Consider the following 17412-nt stretch of genomic DNA (forward strand, 5'->3'; position numbering starts at 1 on the left):
AGAGACGAGGAAGAGTGACACATCTTTAGAATGGCTCACTAAGCCCCAAAGTGGATGGACTTCCAGAAATGTTGATGTGTTAATGAAGCTTTCCTCCTTCAGGTTAATTTCCCCTTCACCACTCAGGTATGCAGCCCTCAGAGTACGCCTCTATCTCTGTATGCACTGACAGGCCTGATTTTCTCATTCACCCCTGTAGAATGAAATGCTTACTGGGTCTGCTGACTTACAACATATAAGCAAGGTGCTAGAAAGATAACATGGTAGGTAAGAGCACTTGCTGAAGAAGCCAAGGACCTGGGTTCAAATCCTGAAGACCAATTTTAAAAGATGGTATGGCATTTGATTGGCACCTGTCATCACGGAGTTGTGGAGGGCAAGAGGATCCCAGGAACTTGCTGATCACCAGTAAGGTTCCAGGTCCAGTGAGAGACCCAGTCTGAAAGAAAAAAAAAATATCCAAGAATGATAGGACTGGCTTCTGCAAGCACACACATACACAGGCATGCATACTCACACATACAGGTGTACATACACCATACTCACACACATAAATATGCATACACCCACAAAGTGTGTGTGTATGTGTGTGTGTGTGTGTGTGTGTGAGTATGTGTGTGTGTGTGTACATCTATAAACCAACTGAGGACTATAATTTTACCTTTCCTACAACACAATAAAACATTTTAATAATTTGTTGTATCAAGGATGCAGAAAACTGGGCTGCAGATGTAGCTCAATGTAGCAAGTTCGCCTAGCATGCACAAGTTCCGGGTTTCATACCCAGAAACACACGTTTACCCATACATACGTATTCATAGGTACACATGGGTATAGGTAAAAACTGAATGCTACAACATGCTATTTCCTACAAGGTAGCCTGATTTTTCCACTCTTTTCCTTTAAACACCACTTTTCTACACTAGCAGCTCCACCGCTAACGCCCCGACTTCCCTCCCCTATAGAGTCGTGACATCAAAATTTATAAGCAAGTCTTAAGAAAAATGGAGATGCAGTGTTTTGGCTCACCTTGGTTAATTTCATCTCTAATCAGCACTTGGAAATTTATTGTCCTCATTTGGCCATGGCCCTCCTAAGTTTTTCATGGACTTAGATTAATCTCCACGTCCCTTCTAGGCTGACCTTAAGGCTGTCACCTGCATGGTTAAGGTAGCTTTCCAGATGTCAATATTTCATTTTAGGAATAAGACATAAGAATAATTTAGTGTAGGTAAATCCAATCTCATGGCAAAATAAATGTTTTTACTTAAGGCCAATAATCCTTTCACACTGAAAGCATTCTGATGTCTTTTTGTTCCTCCGAATGTGACCTCTAATTCTTTACTTAAGACACTTGTTATAGACATATTCCTACTCACAGGCCCAAATAAAGTTTTGTGGATGACTTGAAATCATAATTAGTTTTGGAAAGATAGATATACTAAACCCGAATCCTCTGTAAGGGAGCTGAGTACTCAGCACTTAGCTGACCTGTGGCTTAGGTTGGCTCACCATCCTCTGAATGAAGTCCAATATGGATTCCATCATAAGACAGGATTGCTTCATTTACTCCCCTAATAATGTCATCATTTCAGGTAACATGATTCCCATTTAGGAGATGAAAAAATACAGACTTAAGGAAATTCAGCAGCCTGTCCACAAAGCAGCAGGTTCAGGATTTGAACACTTGGCCTTTCACTGGTTTGTCTTCCGGTTTGTCACAAAAGGAAAGGACTTCATGACAAAACATCGAAAAGCAGTCACAGTGCTTACAGCTTCTTAAAAGAAAAGCCACATATGGGTTCAAGAAGCCACTCCCCACCCAAAGATCAAGCCAGAATGGTGCTTCCTTGCAGCCTTTTCTGCTGCGATTCACAGGGGGTCTCTTCCTGTTCTGACCACCTACCAAGCTTTCAATTTATTTTGAAATGTTAGTACATTTCAATCTCCTTGCTCTCTGCTGTGTTTTTATTTCCTTAAAAGCCCATCATTCTTCCAAAGCAAATACTGACCTTTCTTATTCCTGACAGAAACATCCAAGATTTGCAATGGATACTGAAGCAGCAGATAATAATCCAGAGCCTTTATATAGTATGAATTTGTTCCTGATTCATACATTCTTATGATGATATTTAATTTATAAGTCATGTAAAATAAGAGATTGACAACACTAATTCAAATGAGAAACATTATCAAAATACATTCTGAGAAAGTTTGTGTGAGTGCAGTTTCTCTTTTTTTTCTTTCTCTCAAAATATATTGCACTGTGTACCTTCTTGTGAGGATGTAAGATGATGTGATGTCAAACATGAGCTAAAGAGGCAAATACACAGGTATTGTAACAAGGGATCATGATGCCATTTTAATGTGGCAGTTCATTTGATAACTGAGGTAACAATTAACTAGTGGATGGGTACCATATACAGAGTAGATACAATGCAAGTGGAAGATTCATAGTCCACAAAAATAAAATGAGACATTTTATGCTACTGAGAGTAGTATATAACTTAAAACTCATGTGTCATTTAGTTCTGGAGTTTCTATTTAGTAATTTTGGACTATGGTTGAGAATAGGGAGACTACAACTACAGAAGTCAAAACAGCCAGTAAGAGGAGATCATTGCTTGCTCTATTTATTTTATGTCTGTTATAAGACCAGAAAGAGGTACTATACCAGAATTAGAATCCCTGCTCAATCCACATCAGTTGGAAAGAGTTTTAAGTACAAACAAAATATAAATTATAAGAAATTAGAATATTAAACCCACATTCACAGAACTATTGCACTAACTGATGGTATCTTTGGATATCCTAAAAACATGTTTCTGGTTTCTTAAGTGAATTTTTTTATGGCAAAGAGTGCTGTTTCTTTCAGAAATTTTCTTATTTTATTCTTTGTTTGTTTGTTTGTTTGGGTTTTTGGTTTTTCAAGACAGGGTTTCTCTGTGTAGCTTTGCGCCTTTCCTGGATCTTGCTCTGTAGACCAGGCTGGCCTCGAACTCACAAAGATCCACCTGCCTCTGCCTCCCGAGTGCTGGGGTTAAAGGCATGCGCCACCACCACCCGGCTCTTATTTTATTCTTAACTGACATCACTATACAGATTTAAGAGGTACAATATGATACTTTGATACATATGTACCCTGTGAAATAATCCAAAGGAGTTAGCATGGCTATCACCTCAAACACTTATTGTTCCTTTTGTGGTGAAACAGTCAAGATCTCCTCTAGCCATTTGGAAGCAGAGAGTATATGACTCTCAACAGTAATCGGCCAGTCATGCAACAGAACACTAGGGCTTGCTAACCTTATTCTCCTAAAAGAACCTTCCCCTATTCCTCCTTGATCCTACCCTCTCCAGCATCTGCTAGCGATTACCCCACTGTCTAAGTCTACAAACCTGACATTGTGTTTCATATATAAGTAAGATCACGGGGTCTTTGTCTTTCTGTACCTGGCTTGTTTCACTTTGATAACATTTTCTCTTTTAATTTCCTTCATTAAATCATGGGCCAACTTATCTGTGAGGCTTTATGAACTGGGGAGCCAGAAATAGTTGGATTTGAATATCAACACTGCCACTCAAAACACTGAGCATATTATTTGCCTCCGAGAACCCCAGTTCTTTCCGTTGTAAAGTAAAGGCAATAAACAGCACTCGGAGCCTCTTTGCTTCTGTTAGGCAAGCACTTAAGTGTCTGACATCACTGTAAAGAAAGTGTCTACACAGATCAGTCTAGAAAAGCTTGGGAAATCCATAGGATCCCAGTGAAGTTACTTTCTTCCCTGTATAAGAATCTCCCAGTGGGAAGCATTCAATAGACAAGGGTGAGAATAATGAGTGACACCCTCAGAGCAAATGACATAAGGGACCCTGTAGGCTGTAGAGTGGCCTTGGGACAGATGACATCAGGCAGAATATCAGTGCTGATGGCATTGTCCTTTACATTGCCCTACTAGGTCATACACCCAACTCCCTGCAACCCCTTCCTTCTTATCCAGCTAGGACTCCTACTCCTGCAGCCTGGATGACCTTCAGCCTGTGTTTATCCTTCATAATGTTTTTTTCTTATACTGACAGATCACCACTGAAGCATGAAACTTTATTTCACTCCTCTCAATGTCTTCTCTTTTGATCTTCAAGAACCTCAGCCAAACATTTTCTTCTGTAAATCAAAAGCTTTTCCTTTCAATTATTGTGTCTGATGTGGGCTTCAGGAGTTATTTTGAAGTTTTTTTTAATCTCTATTTTTTTCTTTCTCTCATTCCAAAAAAGCCTGCTTCTTTAAGAATTATTTTTTGGAAGCCTCTGAATGAGTAAGATAATGGTCCCATGAAAAGAAGAACAGAAAGAGGAATTACCAAGGTTGACATTTCAGTCTAATATGATATGACTTTGCAGAGCAGATATTTGTATGTGTCATTCTTGACTAAAAACTGTCAATGCTTTGAAGTCCGAGGTTTAATTTTGTCCTTCTGTATATTTCTCCAAGTATCTAGCTGCTCGTCTTGCACAAAGTAAACAGCAAATATTTGTTGAATTCATCTGGAAAAAAAAAAAATCTGTGCTTTTTTTTTTAACCCAAGGTCAAAGTCACATAGAATGACTTGGAAAATAGTAACTACAGGGAGCTTGATGTAGTAACTAGTGGATACAGATTTGCAAAGCAATTGTATTTTCAAAATTAAGTCCATGCTGCACATGGCTAAGGCAAAGGCCATATTGTAAGTAAGACAAGTACCACAAATGCAAGTGTTCTTTACATATCCTGCAGGAATTTCGGCAATCGACCTAAATAAACTGTGACTCACCTGATTATCTGTGCCTGTGAATAACCCAAAGCAAATCAGTTATAAAATGCAAGAGGTATTAGTTGAAGATGATGAGAATAAAACTTTGGGAGCTGTTTCCTCTGGTTTTAGAGATACAGGATGTTTTGTCAGCTTGAAACTACTCACTATTTATTTATTGTGCCTTTTTGCTGTTTTTATTTAGGCGACAAAGGGGAAAAGGGTCTGCTTGGGATTCCAGGAGAAAAAGGCAAGGCAGGTAGGAACGACATGCTCATTTTGTTTTTTGTTGATTTCTGACACCACTCCAAATGTGTCCAGCTCAAAACTATACTGTAAAACAAACAAACAAACAAACAACAACAACAAAAACCCTTTCCATGCATTCAACCTTATTTCCAAGGGATAGAGGACATGGAAGAAGAGAATTTCCTGTCCTCCCACTGGTGACTTTCCAAGCCCCTGGGAAAGAAATGAGGGCACATTCCATCCCTGTCACACTCCTGATGAGAAGTAAGCCTAGCATATCAGGAAGCAGAGCACAGTGTCTGGAATCAAGAGGAAAGTCCACACCAGAAGCTGCATCAGCAGCCATGCTTTGTGTCCTGGGCATCTGAGCGAAATGCTAGCCTATGGGTGGCCTCCTGTGCTGATCCTTTAAGGCTACTTGGCTTCAAGAGCTGGGGGAGTCCTCGGAGAGCTCAGCTTGTAATTTTTTGATACAAGGAAGTGCAGTAGGTAGTTTGGGGAGAATTCCAGTTGTTTCTATTCACAGTGGTCTAGTGAAGACCCATTCAAAGAACTACCTTATATTCCTCGCGTTTATCTGTGTACGTGAATCAATTAAAGAACAGGGTATTTTTCCAATTGGCTAATAAAATTAGATTAACTTCCCATACTGCCAAGTAGTAAAGAAATGGAAAACTACACACAGCCACCATTACACAGAAATAAAAGAGAATCATTTGAATTCACCACCGCGTTCTTTGATCCTGCTTCTCCTCACTATAACGCGAGGCAGTTAGAAAGCAGAGTGAGTAAAGGAAGCTGCACAACAAATTAAAATAATAGCTAACCCATAAACTGGACGGCTGCCCTTTAAAATTTAAACTGCATCTATTCCCAGTATTTAAATGTAGTCTTTGAAACTTGACAGCTTTACTTTTCGTGGATAATCAGAGTTAACATGTGATTGAATCATGAAAAGTTTCTTCTATCCTGGGAGAGCTGTGTGAGCTCGTGAATAATGCAGTACCAGGAGAGAGGCCTGCCTGCAAATATGTTTTAAGGAAGCTGTAAAAAGTTTCTTCTCAAATTGAGCAGACCGTTTCTGGACTCAACAAAAATGCCAAATGGCCCACTGTGTGTACACAGTGGTTTGTCTCATTCATTCTTTGTAAAAAAAATTTTTAACTCATTCTAAACAATTTCTAAAGAATGTTTTATGAATTCTTAAAGATAAAATAAAATAGAAACCGTGTTTTAAATCAAAAGTTAAACACTTGGTGGTTCATAAAGAGATGTACCCAAGCTAGAAAATGGTAGAAAACATGAAAAAACACTGAGAAAAGAGAATGGTTCTCTCCAATGTGTCTTCATGTACTTCAATGTGAATTCATAGCTATTTCATTTACCAGGTACCATCTGTGACTGTGGGAGATACCGGAAAGTGGTTGGACAACTGGATATTAGTGTTGCTCGTCTTAAGACATCTATGAAGTTCATCAAGAACAGTAAGCATAGAAAATGCCTCAAGTCAATCAAAGTATCACAGTTCAAAAGTCTCCCAAAATATTGATTGTTCTCTCAGAATTCAATATTTTTTATTTCACTGCACAGAATCAATTATATGCATGTGGTATTGGCAGGAAAATGGTCTTTGCTAAAAGAGGGTATTAATTCCACTGAACAAGAGTAAAGACCATTACTTAAATTCTTTGGTCAAATTAAGCAAGTTTCATTTTCTGTCTGACAGGGCTAGCTCCCTAAAGTGGGGTTTGAGAAAATAGCATTGAACATAGGAAAAAGTAGAGCTTATATATCCTCCATACTACAAAGCTAAGGGGTTCCCAAGGGTTTTTTGTTAAATGGAAATGTGGCAGAACATCTTAGCTTATCAGGGTGTAGGTTAGGGTATAAGGTGTGGAACATCAAATTCCAGAAAATGAGTCAAGACCTGGTCAAATCCAAGTTTAAAGAAAATGGGAATGAATTTATTTTGACCTTGTAACAAGATGGCTTCTAATCTTAAAGTAAAGTCAGGCTGGTCTACCAAGGGGAAGAAGAAAACAGCAGAGTTGGGCAAGCTGTGCCAGGAGAATAAAGAGAGACAGAGTCAAGGAGAAACAGTACCTTACAAAATATGAACAGAAATATGGCTACTTCCTTGAGTACTTGGGACGGCACATAACTACTAACAAATAGCATGTAGTGTTTTTCATTATTATGTTGCAAGTGCTATGAGTCAACTGAAGCCTGGAGACTGCCATACCCAAGGATACAGATAGCCGAGTAGGGTTTTCTTGACTCCCCTGCCAATAATGCATTCAGTACAGGTCTTATGTGTGTCTATAAATTTTTCAACTTGACCGTTTTTCTTGCCCTTTGTCTGTTTCCCACTCTAAGCAGCAGTAAAGTCTTCAACTTGGAAAGGGCTGTGCTGAGACAGTTTTATTGAAGGAACTGATGCAGTGACTATCATGGCTGATTTCAGCTGGCTGGACTTTCACTTAGTGTAATCTAGATGTATGTGTTGCACATTAGTGGAAGCACACAAATGCCATCTTGTGTTCAGAGTCAACATGTAATGATAGAGGCCTAGAAAATACTAAAGCTTAGCTAAGCAACTTAATTGGATTTAAGTTCTAGTTGTAAGTCATAAATAAGATTCTGTATCTTGGGGCTGAAGAAGAAGGCTCAGCAGTTAAGAGCTTGTACTGTTCTTTCAGAGGATCCCAGTTCAGTTCCTAACACTGATGTCAAGCAGTTCACAGCTGTCTATAACTCTGTTTCCAGAGGATCTGACACCACATCTGATTTCCATGGGCACCCTCACATAGCATGGCTTATACACAGAGAGACACAATGTATTTATATGTATATATATATATGCATGTGTATATATATATATGTATATATACAAATTTAAAAATAGAATTCTATAGTTTACATGACTCAGACAATCATGAACACATCAGAACCAAAAGTTTTAACATTTCAGTGACCACTAATTTCTTGATGAAGCTAAATGCCCCAAAAATGAAGCCAAAAGCACAAAGAACATATTATGAGTTGAAGTTGATTGTCAATGCCTAGTTGTATCTTGACACTGAGTCCATAGCTAAGTTTCACTTACTGCTGTGTGGATAATCTCAATCATTTTGTATGTCTATATCCTAGAAACTCGACCTGAAGTGGACAAATGTTTTTATTATTCCTAGACTGTCCATTTAATTTGCTTTTAATAAGCATTTGTCATTTCTTGGGCTGTTCCGGGCACTGGATTGAAGAGTGTCAGACATGAGCACTGCCCTCAAGACACTCCCAGTTCAAGGAAAGATACACACAAGCAAGCATAGAATAGATTGGAAGGGACAATGGGAACATAGACGACTCCATGTCCAGCAAGGGGCATTATATACATTTTCTCTGAGATCTTAAAAATAAATAAATAAAATAAATAAAACACCAGGGTCTTCCCATGCATGCAGAATGTGAATATAGAAGAAAGGGGGACAATTATACCTGAAACATAAGCTAGATTAAAAAAATGGTGAGATGCTCTGGGTAGCAGCTCTTGTTAATTGGGCTTTGTTACCAGGGCTGCTATTGGACAGATGTGTGGGAAGCTAAGGAGGAAGGGGAGGGAGAACAGATGGTGGACTTTTGTTTTCACTTGATAAACAGAAAGTCACAGAAGAAAGGGAAAGAGTGACTACCTCATTATGACCTTGCAAAACAGCTCTTGAATGCTGAGTAGTAAGTGCATTGAGATCTGACAATATTATACATGTATTTGCTTCTTCTTTTCTTGAGACATGTTAATGATATTCTTCCTCTCCTCCCTTCAGTCATAGCAGGGATCCGGGAAACAGAAGAGAAGTTCTACTACATCGTGAAGGAGGAGAAGAACTACAGGGAATCCCTGACCCACTGCAGGATCCGGGGAGGAATGCTAGCCATGCCTAAGGACGAGGTCATTAACACTCTTCTTGCTGACTATGTCGCCAAGAGTGGCTTCTTCCGAGTGTTCATCGGGGTGAATGACCTTGAGAGGGAAGGGCAGTACGTCTTCACAGACAACAGCCCATTGCAGAACTACAGCAACTGGAAAGAGGGAGAGCCTAGCGATCCCAATGGCCATGAGGACTGTGTGGAGATGCTGAGCTCCGGCGGGTGGAATGACACAGAGTGCCATCTTACCATGTATTTCGTCTGTGAGTTTGTCAAGAAGAAGAGATAATCTCCCTCATGTTACACAGTCACTCTTCTCTTAGGCCTCCCAACAGTTTTATCCATCTGTGCTCTTCCTAATTACACTGCTTTGCTAAAATGACGTAAGAGTCCTGTATCCACTATCTTCTTCTGTGTCAATTGTGACAATTTTATGCATACTGTTTGTCTGGTACGTTCTTGGGGATCCTTCTCTCCCATTTCTCTTTAGCTCTTTAACTTAATGGAAAGAAGACTCTAGAACTCCGAACAGAAATGGAGAGTGTTGTTCCTAAACAACACATGTTATTGTTCTTTTGTTAAATTGCCCCTTGCTATTAATGGCTCCATCTTTTTTCATAAATGTGTTCATGTAAACATTCCTGACCTTCAGCATAGAGAATGGGGGCCCGGTAAAGCCTTCAGAAAGCTCTCAAAGCGTTAAAGTGCTACCATCTCCAAGGCCCCTTACCCTTCCATTTAATATGTTACTCCTGGAAAAATTTCAAGGGAGGCCTTTCACTCTCTGTACATGAGTGTTGCTGGAGGTGCCCTTCCTATTATTTTGACATCACAGGGCTATGTCAGGCACAACATTTGGAATGTATATAGAATCCTCATTTACCGATTTGGCAGCAGGCTACCTTTAGCTGCAGATCAAACCTCAAAGCAGCTTTCGTCTGGCATTTGAAAATAAACAGTTGAACAAATCTCCAGCTTATCTCCTTCTAAACTGATGCTCCACTTTCAGGTTGTGACACATGATTCGATTGTTTAAAATGCTGGCAGAGCAGTTAATGAAATAAGAGGAACAGATCAACAGCATATGCTCTCCTTAAGCCATCTGTTCATGACGTCGCCCATGACTAACGGGTTGAGAGATGGGATTTACTGGCATTAGTTCCGTGAATTCAACAAGAGTTACAAACCCATGTCCTACAGAGTCCAGAGAGATGGCATAAATGGATGAACTGGAAGGAGTGAGGCCCCTTCTCCACTAAGCACAACCTGCTCTTTGAAGGAACTAGCTACTCCTTAACTACTGCAGCTGCTGCCACACGGGACCCAGCATCGCTGCAAGCCAGTGCCCTGACATTTGAACAGAAGTCAGACAGCTGCAACGTTATAACTCCATATTTTTAAGTGTTGACAATTAATCAATATCTAACCTAGATTTTTAAGACCTCCAAACATCTGCTAGCCAAATTGTGAACTTTCCATTTCCATCTCTGGGGAAAGTTCTAATTGCGCCAGGTGTCGTTAGGAAATGATGACATCAGAGTCAGGTCTCCCATGAATGCCTTATTCAGTTCACCTCAACAGGAGAAATGTGTTAACTCTTTGACATTTATCGTTATTAAACTAGTTACAGAGTCTCTTTTGAGAATGTGGCATAGGGTATTCTGAAGGCTGATCAGTTAAATACAACTACAATTCAGGGCACCAGGCCAGAGGCCAGCCAAGATCTCAGAGAACTGGAACACCCAGAAACATGCAGAGAAAAAAAGGGGGTTGAAGAAAGGGCTGAGAGGAAAGAGAGGCAGCCAAAAGCAAACACAGCCTAGGGCGGCTCCTGTTGGATCCGTGCTCGCAATTGCTCTGAGTCCCTGAAGTCTGAATGTTTTAAACAAATGGCAAATTCTATCATTTCTATTATAAATGGCATAATGCTCACAGTTCTCTCAATAACTCACTTTAGTTTGGAGGAGGCTTCTAAGAGTAGATGACAGCTTCAGAGAATAGGCTCTATCCTGCAGCCTTGCCTGGAAGAACCTCTTAAGACATTGCATATTTAATTAGAATTACATGGAAATGTGTATCTTTTTTCTATCTTTCTTTCGAGGTAGAGCATCAGTATATAACCCAGGCTGTCCTTGAACTCTCAGTCTTCCTGCCTCAGCTTGCTGGGTGCTAGGAAGATCCCTAGATTGCATTCGTGGAAGATAGCAAGATGTGTATGGGGCAGGGAGAAATTAAGTGAACAGCATGACTCACAGCATTGTCTACAGAGAGACGGAATTTGCACAGGTGTTATCGCTGATGAGAAGGTGGTCATGTGGTTTCATTTAGGGCGATACATGTGTGAAAACACTGCTCAAAAGTTCAAACCCTAAATCTGGCATCATGGCTGCCTAAATGTCCTTCCTTTCTTACTGTGACCTTTCCTGGCCATATTATGAGAATAATTTAAATGTTCTTTATCTCTTGTGTCCTTATCATTTTCTCTTTGTGGAGAACCTTGACAACTAACAAGGAATATTATGGTGAGCTAGACACACAGTATGTGTGCCACAGACATTACTACTAGCTACATGTGCTATGAGATGCATAAGAGAAGCAAAGAATATTTTGTGATATATAAAAAAATACTTAAGTAATTATATGTCAACATGTTATAAATAGAGAATCTATATTTAACTACACCGAATACAAGTTTTAAAACATAAAAGTAAAATCACCTGGATAGCTCAGTGGCAAAGAGTCTACGTTGCTCTTTCAGTGGACTCTAGCTAAGTTCCCAGCATCCACAATATTTGGCTAACAATTGTCTGTAACTCCAACTCCAAGGGGTCACAGACTTTTATCTGGACTCCATGGGCACCTGCTCTCACATGTGCACAGCCTCAAACACAGATATACATATATGCACATAGCTTTAAAAGTAAAATAAATCTTTTTTAAAAGTAAAACTATTAGCTGTGTTGCCTTTAGCTTATTATGCCTTCATACTCCAGCTGAATCCTCTCATTTATGAAGGAAAACTTCTATTATATCATTTCAAATGGAGACTGAAGCATAATCATTTTCCATTGATCCTGTATATATATATATGTATATATATATATATATATATATATATATATATATATATAAAATCCTTTATATAACATAAGGATGTGTTTCACTGTAACTCTAACAGAAGGTCATTCAGTCTGCATTTGAATGTTTTGGTAATTTAATAAGCTCTTATAGCAAATTAAAATACATTTCATCTAATTTGCACCCATTGTCCTTGTTCTGCCTTTTGGCATTTATAATTGAAAAATTGAGTCCTGAGATCAGCTGGGGAATCAACAGCAAGCTCTTAAGGGAAGGCGATGCTAGAAAAGGAATTGTCCTCGCCCCGCCAAACATCATCAAAGTGATGCCCAGTACCACAACATTCTCAAATCCTAAAGAGTGTGCAACATGACCAATAGTTTAAATTGTGTTCATGAGTCACAAGAGGCAGAGATGAAAAGTGTGGATAGTAATCGACTGGGACATCTCAATCAAAGATAATTTATTCATTGAGATAGAGTGAGTATGTTACATGGGGTCTAACATCTTGGGAAGACACTGTAAACAGATGGTTTGTAAAGCCCATAGAAAGGATTAAAGATGGCTGTCTAGTAGCAGTGGGATAATGAAGTCAAGATCAGAATCCATATGCAGAAAAGCATGAAGCTTCTTTGAGGAGCAGTGAAATAAGCTATGTTTAGTATAACAGTAGAGTTCATTAACTTCAGCATCCATCATACATACTACGGTCTAATATGTTTCGGGTGGTACCATGTTGAGATGGGAACTGGAAATACCATGGAGAAGACAGCTCAGATTCCAGCCTCATGAACAAAGCTTACTTCAGATTCTTTGTACATCAAGCCTATGGTAATGAGGTTCAAGATTGAAGGCATTGCCAAGGTTATATAAAGGCATGCTGCTTTTACATCATGTTGTTATAACATAATCTCTTCTACAGTATGCTAAAATAAATTGGCTGAAGAATTTTTGTAGGAGGATTTACATCACCCTTTCTCAAAGAGTAACACTGACACATCTGTTCAAATAAATTAATTCATCTATTTTGGCTTACTCATTTTTATGTGAACACGAAGTTCCCATGTCGTTGTGTACATCCACCCACATTATTTCCTAACAAGATAGACTATCCTTGTGTTTGTACATGAATGAACATTGACAGGTGCTAAATGTTCATTCTGCTGACCTGAAGGCACTCAAGCCAGCCCAGGGCTAGCAAACATGGTTCTGGAAGGCCTTTCCCTTCTCCCAGATACCCTCTGCCTTGCTAAAAAAAAAAAAAGTTAGATTGAGTTTCTGAAGCTAGCCACCAAGGTCTATTCCCTTATTTGGCCAATTCCTCCTCCTGAGGCTGACTATAAAGGCTCAGCTACCAAAGTGTTGAAGTCCAGCAATCAAAAGCCCCCTTTGTCTCACCTAGTTAACACACCCAATTAAAATTAAACACCTCATCCTAACACAGAGTTTCCCATTTTACCTTTATAAACCACCATTTCCTATGTGCCATGTCTATCTCCTCTCTATCCAGAGGCAGTCCTTTGTTGCCCTGTGACAAATACCCCTTACCCGTCTCCCCTGCCCCTTTTCTCCCCTGTCCCTTGTTTCCTTCCTCCTCTCCACATTCCTCCAGCTCCAGTCTTTGTCACTTATCCCTGTCTCCTGTCACTCTGGGGCAAATAAATCTCCTTTGTGCTGAGAACTTTGTCTGGGGAGTCCTGAGCTGACCCCATTCCTTTCATGAGCTACACCACAGTCAGTAAAGCTCTGATTTGCCCCAGATTGTCAGTTTTATAGTGAAATATGAGGTAGGGAGAAAAGTGATACCTTCATTTTATAATTGACTAAACTGTGATTATAGTGAGCCTAACCTACTACTTGTAATTCAGTTTGGGAAGTAAATAAGATTTCTGTGCATCAGTACAATTTAAAAGTACAGGACCCTTTGGTACGTGTGGTATTCTCGTTATGAATCTTAGCTTAACTTATCAACAATTAATAGCTGCTTTTTGTGTATATCCCTTCAGTCTGCCTCCAGGAGCTGAGCTGAAGATGGGGACTGGTTTCAGTCCATCCTTTGACCTACTGAAAGAATTCTAGTCCTGGAAAGAGTACTCATAACTCCAATCATGATGTGTAAACTATCCAGGAAGTCACAGAAGCACAGCCAAGCCTTGAGAAAATAAAGTAACATTCACTTTCAATCCAATAAGATGATTGTAAATATTAAACTGGGAAACATAGTCTGCATGATATGAAATTAAGGGATGAGAGGCTCTTCCCTGACTATCCACAACTTTACAAAGCTATATACTGAAGCAACTCACACAATGGAACCCTAGAGAAAGCTCGCCAGCAGAAAGGATGTGTTTTAGAAGTGGACGCTTTCAGGAAATGTTAATGTTTTAAAACCTTTTCCTCAAATTTCTTCTGAGAGTTTATCTTTGACTTTTCTGTGATTTTCAGGGATGCACATTCTTAGATGCTGAGGTCCTTGTGTGCCATTTCACGTGACACAGATGCTTGCCCTAAAGAAGCTTAGAAAAGACGCAAAGAAAAGAGTCAATAAACACGGGTACATGTTACTTTGCTCATGACTGTGACCAACTTCCTGACAATGTAATTTACGAGAGGAAAGATGTATTTCGGCTGACAATTTGAGCTCATATCGTCCATTACAGCAGGGAAGGCATGGTGGTGGGCAGCTCAGCGGCAAGACTGTGCAACAGTTGCTCCGGTCTTACATCAGGTCAGGCAGGCGAGGAGGAAGGCTAGGATCCTAGCAGGTGCACACTTCCCAGTGTGTCTGCTTTAGGTTCACCCACGCTTCTGCCCACAGCCCTCACTCAGACTCTGTAAATGGCACTGGTAAACTTTGGTTTCCCCAGGCTGAATTTCAATGGAATTGAACTTTGGTTTGTGTCCGAGACATTAGCAGGAGGAGGTAAGAAGCTGCCCAGCCCCCCACCACAACCCAGAGCTAAAAATTCTTATGCCAATCAGTAAATCAAATGGGACAGTATTTCATATTGCTTTTCACCTAGGTGATGGGATCATGGGCCTGCTAGATACTTTTAATGGAGACCTAGTTGGCCAAACATGAAGTTTCTGAAGAAATTTCCAAGAACAAATGGAATATGATACAGAAAACGATCAAATTTGACGAAATCTTGAAGATGTAATTTTCCAAGACTTCTGACACCCCGTGGGTGCCCAAGGGTGTCTTCTGTCTACTACTGTATGCAGTAGTTTCCCTGCCATGCTTCTTTACACTCAGTAGCTTCAGCCATGTTCTTTCCATGGACAAATGTAGCTAGAGTTTTCTTGCCTTGCCCACAGTCAGGACAAATCTTTGTCACCCACCAGTCCCACAGCCGCTCAGACCCAACCAAGTAAACATGGAGACTGATATTGCATATAAACTGTATGGCCGTGGCAGGCTTCTTGCTAACTTTTCTTATAGCTTAAATTAATCCATTTCTATAAATCTATATCTTGCCACGTGGCTCGTGGCTTACCAGCATCTTCACATGCTGCTTGTCCTGGAGGCGGCTGGCAGTGACTCCTTCCACCTTCCTGTTTTTTCTTTTCTCCTCTCTGTTAGTCCTACCTATACTTCCTGTCTAGCCACTGGCCAATCAGTGTTTTATTTATTGACCAATCAGAGTAATTTGACATACAGACCATCCCACAGCAGACAAAGGTATCTGAAAAAGAAGTGAGATTTTTCTTTCTTCCCAGACAAGCATCTCTGCAAACACAGACTCTTGTTAAAGCACCCACTATCCAGGTTGGATGAGCTGAGGTAGACTTTATTGAATGTGCAATGAAGGAGATTCATTCCTTCAAAAGCTCAAACTAAGGTCCCTTAACATACAGAGACATTGAGTCCATACAGGCAAATGGGAGTGGGGGTGGGGAAATAACTTTCAATGGTCTTGGTAGGCACCCTTTATTCTTTTTAACAATTGTACCAATTCTTGGTAACAAGGAAAGAAGTTATGTCAAGAGTAAAGGCATTAAAAACCTATTATCCCAACAGGTCCATGCACATTACACTCCAAACAGTGTGTCTGAGAGTATCCAAGAATTAATGTTAAAGAAAAATTATGATCAAAGCAAGAATGCTTCAGAACCTCAAGCTCACAAAATACTCAGGAATGCAAAGAATTTGACAGCAAAGACTCGAATAGCAGGAAGCCGATACACAGTGATTTCTGTCCACTCAAAACTGAGGGCTTGTTTATAGAGGACACAGCCCTTGCTTTGTGAATATCACCATGCAAATATTATCTTACTAATTTGTAGTACAGGAATTGGTAAAGTTCAAACCTTAGTCCAAATCAAATTCTTTTTTCCTTTGTTTGTAGCTGTTGTTTTTTGTTTGTTTGTTGGGTTTTTTGTTTGTTTGTTTGTTTTGATTTTGTTTTGTTTTGTTTTGTTTTGTTTTTCTTTCTTGAAACAGGTTTCTCTGCATAGTCCTGGCTGTCCCAGAACTCACTCTGAAGACAAGGCTGGCCTTGAACTCACAGAGATCTGCCTGGCTCTGCCTCCCAAGTGCTGGCATTAAAGGCATGTGCCATCAACTGCCCAGTCAAATCAAATTCTTGAATTTTCTAAAATGTAAGAAAAGCCCTTTTGGAGATTCCTAGTGACATAATGCCCACCCCTGCCCCAATGACACTGACCATTTGAAGGAAGAGGGGCCTTATACTACTTTTGTTTGCTTGTATTTTCAAATAGAGAGACACAAACATATATCTTAACTTCTTGAATTTCTAAAAATTCTCACTATGTAGGGGTGTTTAGAGTTATTTTCAAACTTATTCAGAAACTATTCTCTCTCTCTCTCTCTCTCTCTCTCTCTCTCTCTCTCTCTCTCTCTCTGTGTGTGTGTGTGTGTGTGTGTGTGTGTGTGTGTGTGTGTGTGTGTGTGGCGGGGGGAGGGGTTGGGGGGTGGATGTGTGCGAGTGTGCATGCACTCAGATATGGGGGCAGGTCACATGCACCAGAGGACAACCTTTGATCTAGTTCCTCAGGAGCCAAATACATTGGTTTTTGAGACAAGTCCTCTAAATGGCTTTGAGCTAGCCAGTAGGCTAGGCAGGATAGCTAGTAATCCCCAGAGATCTGCTGGTCTCTGCATCCCCAGCGCCAGGGTTATTAGGGTATACCACAAAACCTAGCTGTTGCTATATGTCAGGACACAGCTGTGTGGGTTCACACGGATCTGTGGAATGAAGACTCAGAGGCATCTTAGGAATGAATCTAGCCTTTCATGGCTGCAGGGGGGTCCAGCCTCCAAGGACTGAAGTACTCTCCCTTCACCTAGGGCATTTTTATTTCTCTCTATCAAAGTTTAGCCAGTTAATTTCCATACTTTCAAAGCAAT

The 17412-nt window shown here is 40.1% G+C and overlaps 1 protein-coding gene across 1 annotated transcript in view; it reads left to right on the forward strand.

Annotated features, from left to right (window-relative positions):
* Colec10 (collectin subfamily member 10) overlaps window positions 1-13066 on the forward strand; it is a 46400-nt gene extending 33334 nt beyond the window's left edge. Inside the window, exons 4-6 of the mRNA XM_028871937.2 lie at window positions 4996-5049; window positions 6428-6523; window positions 8861-13066. Coding sequence (XP_028727770.1) covers window positions 4996-5049; window positions 6428-6523; window positions 8861-9252 — 542 coding nt within the window. The 3' untranslated portion in view covers window positions 9253-13066. The remainder of the gene's footprint in view (window positions 1-4995; window positions 5050-6427; window positions 6524-8860) is intronic.
* Window positions 13067-17412: the final 4346 nt, after the last annotated feature.

This window comes from Peromyscus leucopus, chromosome 20 (genome assembly GCF_004664715.2).
Source record: "Peromyscus leucopus breed LL Stock chromosome 20, UCI_PerLeu_2.1, whole genome shotgun sequence".
Taxonomy (NCBI): Eukaryota; Metazoa; Chordata; class Mammalia; order Rodentia; family Cricetidae; genus Peromyscus; species Peromyscus leucopus.